Genomic DNA, 7,500 nt, shown 5'->3' on the forward strand with positions numbered 1-7,500 from the left:
GTTGATCTTCAGTTTACAATCTACTAATCAGAGAAATGTACGTTTTGAAGAGCACGATTTTTTGTCCGTATAACGAAAGCCAGTCGAGAGGAATATTTGGATAAAACCTGTGTGATTCAATAATTTTCTAAAGTTGCATGACGTTGTACGCAGCGGGTATCAGTTTCCTTTCTGGGAATCACAACGGATTAAATTGGACGAAAATCCTGCCAGCTGTTTTGTGCTCACGAGATTGACAACAGCTTTTACTGGTGCTATTTATATTTTACTCAGGAAGGGTTTTTAGTGAATAATGGAACATGGACAATTTGAACAGAAGATAATAATTTATTTCTTTTATTCAACTTACAATATTTTACAATAAAATAAAAAAATCTCAACCAAGCCTAATTAGACATTACAAAAAAGTACAAAATTTATATAAAAATATTATTCTTCATACACTTTTGGAAATTAAGTCGGGGGAAAAAGGAGCACTATTGCAAAATAACTCTTAAAGAGAACGAAAACTCCTTCTAATCCTCTACCAGCGCCAAGATCTTGCCTTTTTCCATCGGCCCAATAGGGCCCCCAGACTGCTAGAATATAATCTACACTTGCCGGATCGCATGCCACATCACATGCCACTTAAGCTTCTAGTACGGCATCTGAGGGATGTGGAGATTATGAGATTAAGAGAAAAAAAAAAAACGGAATAAAATACCCACATCATTGACACAATCTGTCTTTTTGTAAGTGCTTACGTGCTTACATATGTTATTATAATAAAGGTTACAAGAATTAATTAGAAATGGTTTAGGCTATCATCGTCAGTGCAATGCATATTATGGCCAAGTAACGTCTAACCATGCGGTTCTCGATATGTATACACGTAAAGGTTCAACTGGTCTTCCTTTAGACAATAAAAACATTTTTTTTTAGTGTTATTAGCAACATCTACTCTGAAACACGAATACATGTATACACGTCAAGCCTGTTGTATTAACCTGATACAGAGCAATATTCTATTTTGGGAAGTGCATGTCTAAACGCATAATCGTTTGGCATGCTTCAGGGAAACAACAACATAAGATCTTGCAGCAAAGCTTTAGCAAAACAAAACTTGACTTATACAAATTTAATCACCTGACCTCAGTGCTTAGTCGTATGTTTTTGCAACGCTTATTTGACAGGTATTAGTTTGAAGGAAAGCAAATAACTCTTTATAGAAAGAATCAAATATATGCATCAAGCCGAAATCGTCTCGAAGATTTCTGTCTACTGTAGGGGGCTTTTATCTTTGAGAAAAAGCAATGGACTCCTCAACAGACGAGATCTTTAGCACTAGGCGAAGGCATTATGGGGTGTTTATTGGTGACTCTTGTGCATAGCTGTTGCCAATTAATACTATATTGACTAAAAAAAATATTGGGTTTTCTATTTTCCTACATGGTCACATCCACAATTATTTTGGCGGCCAAAATACATGATATTTTTGACATTGTGTTTCGAATTTTACGAAAGCTCTTTTTTTTTTTAATGCGCTTTTCTTGCTCTAGCTAAACGCAGCAGTGCTCAGCCACTCACGACAGCCCGGAAATGCTAGACACATATGTTATTTTACCTTGTACTTATCGGTTATAACTGGCGAAAAACCTATCTGTTATGCATAAAAAGAAACATATTTAAAGTCAATTATGTTTCATGATATTTCCGAATTTGTTTTTTATTTCCTTTTATTATTACTGTTTGAGTAAGTGTAACCTTTCTGTTTTACATGTCGCCCTTTGGCAAAACTTAGAATTGACAACTAAGTGTCAAGCTAAATGCGATTTCAGCGGAGAAAATAAAAACGAAAACAGCCAACAGGAAAATGTATTTTTCCACTTGTTATTGGATACGCCAACTTCTAAACCTAGCGGAAAAAAGATAAAGTTAAGCGTTTCATAGAAGAGGCATTATATCAAAGTGGTGCTCATACGAGGTGGTGGACAAGATGGACAGCATTAGAGGAATTTTCCTGCTTTGGCTGAGTGTTTTCTTCTTGATAATCCATAGCATCCAAGGTAACTATGATTCTCCTTACTTTAACCAGCCCGGTGAAATAGAGCACCGACAAATATATATGTAGTTGGCTTAACTGGGCTGCTCTTTTTTGGTTAAAGATACATGAAATTCAATGTCACAGTATGTTGAAATAGCGATTATTGAATGACGATTTTATGAGAAAAAAAGGTCATTGAACTTTATGGAACAACTTCAACAGTTCAGGTCCCTTACAAGCCTAAATTGTTTTTGAAGCTTGTTTATGACTCTTTTTAGCTAATCCTGTGCAAAGTGCTTGAATGGGAGTTTATAGTTGACCGTAGAAATTGCGAGGGTTAATGTAAGCCTGTATAACGCTTTGGAGGAATACTTAAAAACATGTGCACTTTAACACCACTTAGACAAATGAGAACCTTGACGTTTTTCATTTGGAGTCTCAAAAACATTCATTTCGTAATTTTTCCTCAATTTAAGGTCTGCGGCTTGCTCTTTTGGTATATCAAGACTTATGGCAGTTTTTTTTGGGATAGTTACAAGTTGCATCACGAAAATCTCCCTACAATTAAAAAAACAAAGGATCTCTTCTTTACTTGCAAAATTGTTTGTGTCTTTTTGCTTGTATTATTAGAGACTGTCGTTCTCGAACGATGGCAACTCGCGCTGCCTGTGAACTTTGCTTTGAGAGAAGAGTAGTGCCTTTTTTGAGTTGGTGCTCACAGTGTACAGGATTTCATGAATATGAACAGGATTTCATGAATATGAAATTATGAATTTACCAGCACTTGCCCAATGTAATTGAAGAACACATTCCCTCCACTGAACTCAAATTCGTTGAGTTTCAGACAGAGACACACCCCTTTTCACAAACAGCACGACTTGCATTTCTTAACCAACACCAAATGTTAGTTATAACTGAGCATGATTCTGTCAAAAGGAAAAAGACGGTGTTCGAAAGCTGTGAGGGTCAACTAATTTCCTAGCAAGTAGGGTGTTTCAATTAAATAGTATCCAAATCCATATCAAACTCTTTAGATGCTATTATTTAACTTGTCTTTTAATTCTATGTTCATAATGCAATTCGCCTCTACACGTTCTCTTACTATTGTTGTTAAAAAGGGGTGGGGTTGGGAAGGGTATTATTGTCAGCTCGATGATTAGCCAGTTGGAGTTGTTATCCTCACGTCACTGATAAAGATGGTAGGATTTCATTAAGGCACAAAGAAAACACTTTATAATGTTTGCCTTAAGGGCATTCCGTGAATTTCCATGCCTAAGCCATCTACTAGATTGGCAACAACAACAACAAAAAAGTTCTTTAGCAACTTCTTATCTTCTTACGTCTTGAAAGTCGCTCTTTTGTCGGCCATCTTCCATGTACGACCTGCAATTGACACGCATGGGCTAATATTTAACAATTATCCTCTGAAATCGCGCGGAATATCGCCTGATACTTAGCTTACGTATATCGCAGGATATCTGTTGAATACGCACGACGAATATTGAGCGCGCTATGACCATATTTGGACATTGCCACAGTGTTTTGAATAATAAAAATTGATGTAAAGCTGCCTTCTTAGTCTACCGGATTTCATGGACATGAAATAATGCATTAACACACTTGGCAAATGCCATAGAAGGAAATAATTTTCCCGCAGAACACAAATCCATTGGGTTTCACACAGACACGCCCCTGTTCACAAACAGCACGCCTTGAGTTTCTTAGAAAACACCAAATGATGCTTACAACCGAAGCATAGTTCTGCCAAAAGGAAGAAAAACGGTGTTCGAAAGCTGTTAGGGCCAATTAATTTGCTAGACAGTAGGGTATTTTAATTAAATATATATAGTATCCAAATCGCTTTTTCCTTTGGGGAAACAGTTGCTTCCATTGTCCAGATAAGTGCAAAAATCAATTATTCCTTACGTTAAAAAGTCTAGTGAGTTCAATTAAAGAGGGCGTTGATTGGAGAGTCGTGTGTGCATCTTAAGACTGTATGGATTATTTCTACGTCGATCAATGAGAATATATATATATTTTTTACTTTGCTTCTTTTCCTTTTTCGTGTGCGCCCTCTTTCCAGAGGGAAATAATGTTAATTGCACGAATTAATATGACTTTATGCACGGTTTACAGTGCGACGCGCCTTACCATGGCCACCCAACAAACTTTCACATTTGAAATTACGTGTAAGTACGTCAACGCAAACAACTCATTCAACGGTGTTCAACTTACAACCGTGCGAACTTTGCAAGTAGGGGCGACTGACAATCAAATTCGCACATCCTGATTGGCGTAACAGTTTTAAAAAACATTGTTAGGTGGCCACGGTAAGGCACGTCCCACTGTAAAACTATCCGGAGAAAGTAGATCTTAGTAAGTAGTCTTGGATTCCAAAAAGAAAATTGGGGGTAACCATGCATTTTTGAGAGATAATTAAGCTTCAATTTGAGAAAGAACGCCAAACATTGCTTTGTATTTTAAAGCTTTTTACAATAATATTGTTTAAGAATTATCTTTGAAAAATGCGTGGCTACCTCTAATTTTCCTGTTGGATAACACTTGTTAAGATCTACACTTCCTGCATAATCATAAACCGGGCCAAAAATATCTTTGAATTAGTAGGCACCGTCCTTAAATTAAGCGAAGAAATCCTTGCGAGAAGCCGAGGAAGGACCAACGTTTACAAGTTGACATTCATTTTAATCTTGGCTACGCGCAACCACAAACACGTAAGAATGGTTTCTCTTAGCTAACGTAGCCGTTTTAAATCAAATTTGGCCATTGATTTTTGTTTGCCATCGGTAAACAGATCTCCTTTGCTTTCCAGATTTTTACTAATGTGCAATCCATCGCAATATACCCCTTTAAGATAGAGAGCCAGGTACATGCCTAAAAAAATCTACATTTAAAAGAAGAGAGGTGAGTATTGTCGGCCCCGTTTCACGGTGATAATGTTGTCTTTATTCTTCAGGGACCGAGAATGGAAAAATTTTTATGCAGATGGCAGGCAACGATAACTATCAGTGCAAGTACGCGTATTTCAGTCGACCTTTCCCTAACAGTTACCAACCTGTCCGCGTGTTTACGTCAGTTAATCACGGAAACAATTCAGCTCAAGTCCACGATTCCGTTCTTGCATGGGTCGAAGACGTTTCCACAACCCGTTTCAAGGCGTGTATTGTGGCAGGCGGTCAAGGATCCGGTGCAAACAGCACCATCGATTGGCTCGCTTTTCAAGGCTACCAGCCAGGTGTACAACATGGACAAGCGAGATTCGCCCTTTTTACAACCGGAACAAAATGCACCCGAGTGACTTTCTCTCAGGTAAACTGTAAAGGATGTGCTTTAATCAAATTTCATCTAAATTCTATGTTAAAACTGTATTCATTAGATTGAAGTTGCGGTTTGTAGCAAATTTCTCATGGTGAAAAATCCCTTGATGCTTGTTGGTGGAATTTGTTTAGCGACATTTCAACGAGGTGATGATGATGATAATGATGCTGACTATTATTATTATTATTATTATTATTATCATTATTATTATTATTATTATTATTATTATTATTATTATTCCCCCTTTTTTTAAAAAAGTTATTTCAGAATAGCAGCATAGCACACCTTCAGCCCGTCGGAGACTGCCGTTCACAGGCCTGGTCACTAAAATCGAAGCAGCAAAATGGGCTATTTGCACACATCTATTCACTTATTTTTCTCTATAGGTTTTTTCAACGAAACCTGAAATCCAAGCTACTATTCAACACGGAAACCTTGATCAAAGGAAGGATGCAATGAACGTTTGGATCGAAAGTGTTTTCAGGACGCACTTCGTGGTTTGCTTAAGAGAGTCAAGAACATTTGATGGGCCTCATAGCAATCTGCTTGTGGTAAGTAAAGAGATACATTATTCAAACATTAATAAAAACTCAAAGAGAGAAAGATAAAGTGACAGTACAAAATTGAATGCAATTTCAAGTCAATGCTAAGCTAAGGGCGCATTTATTTTTTGTCATAACTGGCTGGCCAGGCCAGTCAGTTTGCAAGGAAAATTCAACAACTTGAAGAAACGCTTGAATGCATGATAATCCCTCGCATTCTTCCGGAGGAGTATATATCATTTTCGAAGTGGGTGAATTTGACGGCGTTGAAGAGTGAGTCTTTTCAAATGCCTGATCTGGCCAGCCAGTTCGGTCAAATGGAAAGCGCCCTAAGAGTTATAGGCTTGCTAGATTTCCTGGGCAAGCTGTGCAATGAATTATCAGATGGGACCTGTCTCTTTAGTCACATAATAGAATTATACGTTCTTATATGAAACAATCTTAATGATTATGCAACCAAAGAAGAAAACGTAACTTGCTGAAACGATCACGACAGGAAGCCTAAACATAATGGAACTGGGAAGTAGGAAATCCATTAATCCCTTTTGGGGTAAAATAATAATAATAATAATAATAAAATAATAATAATGATAATGATAATGGTAATGATAATGATGATGATGATGATGATGATGATGACGATGATAATGATAATGATAATAAATCCAGACCTATTAATATTAAAAGTGGCATATTCCAAGGAGACTCCTTGTCACCACTCCTATTTTGAATGGCTCTTGCACCCTTGAGCCCACTTCTGCAAGAAAGTGGCTGCGGATATGAAATCCAGGGTCAAAAAATCAACCATCTTTTCTTCATGGATGATTTGAAAACCTATTCCAAAGATGACAGCCAACAGGCTGGCTTTCTTACTGTTGTTAAGATGGAATTTGGATTGGAAAAATGTGCAAAACAAACTTTTAAAAGAGGAAAGCTTACGAAAACATCAGACCTACAGATTGAAATTAACATATCCATCACAGAACTAGATCAGGAGGAGGCCTACAAGTAACTAGGAGTAAATGAAGGCGATGGAATACAGCATGCCGCTATGAAGGAGAAAGTGAGGAAAGAATACTACCGCAGAGTAAGACTAGTATTGAAAAGTGAACTGAACGCTGTCAACAGATTTGAAGCTATCAATACCCTAGCTGTGCCCGTTGTCACCTACAGTTTCAATATCATAAAATGAAAAATGAGTGAGATTGAGAGGCTGGACACAAAAACTCGGAAGCTACTTACCATCCACAGAATGCACCACCCGAAGGCAGACGTGAACAGAATCTCCTCAGGAGAATTGGAGGAAGAGGCTTGACCAAGTTAGAAACGGCGTACAAATCTACTTCAATAGGGCTGGAAACATATCTGAGAAACACTGATGATGCTCTGCTCCAACTAGTGCTTCAACATGAGACCAAAATGAAGCTTTACTCCATCCAAAAAGAGGCAGAGAAATTCAAAAGAGAATTTGAGGTACCAAACCTCGAGAGGGAAGCAAATGAACGAATTACTAAGTTTGCTAAGAAAGTAAAACAGAAGGTAAAACAGCAGGCCCAAGAAATAGAAATGAAGCAGTGGGAAGAAAAAGAACTGCACGGA

At 37.6% G+C, this 7,500-nt stretch overlaps 1 protein-coding gene and 1 pseudogene across 2 annotated transcripts in view; both read left to right on the top strand.

Moving 5' to 3' along the window:
* Positions 1-1,868: 1,868 nt before the first annotated feature.
* Positions 1,869-7,500, top strand: part of LOC138032772 (uncharacterized) — a 62,689-nt gene continuing 57,057 nt past the window's right edge. Inside the window, exons 1-3 of one of the 2 annotated variants that reach the window (XM_068880495.1) lie at positions 1,869-2,045; positions 4,998-5,350; positions 5,746-5,910. In XM_068880495.1, coding sequence (XP_068736596.1) covers positions 1,976-2,045; positions 4,998-5,350; positions 5,746-5,910 — 588 coding nt within the window. In that variant the 5' untranslated portion in view covers positions 1,869-1,975. Of the gene's footprint in view, positions 2,046-4,997; positions 5,353-5,745; positions 5,911-7,500 lie in introns of those variants that run through there. The other variant, XM_068880496.1, reaches the window with a different exon arrangement.
* The window catches only part of LOC138033387 (uncharacterized), a 944-nt pseudogene continuing 764 nt past the window's right edge, over positions 7,321-7,500 (top strand).

Source organism: Montipora capricornis, chromosome 14 (assembly GCF_036669925.1).
Source record: "Montipora capricornis isolate CH-2021 chromosome 14, ASM3666992v2, whole genome shotgun sequence".
Lineage (NCBI taxonomy): Eukaryota > Metazoa > Cnidaria > Anthozoa > Scleractinia > Acroporidae > Montipora > Montipora capricornis.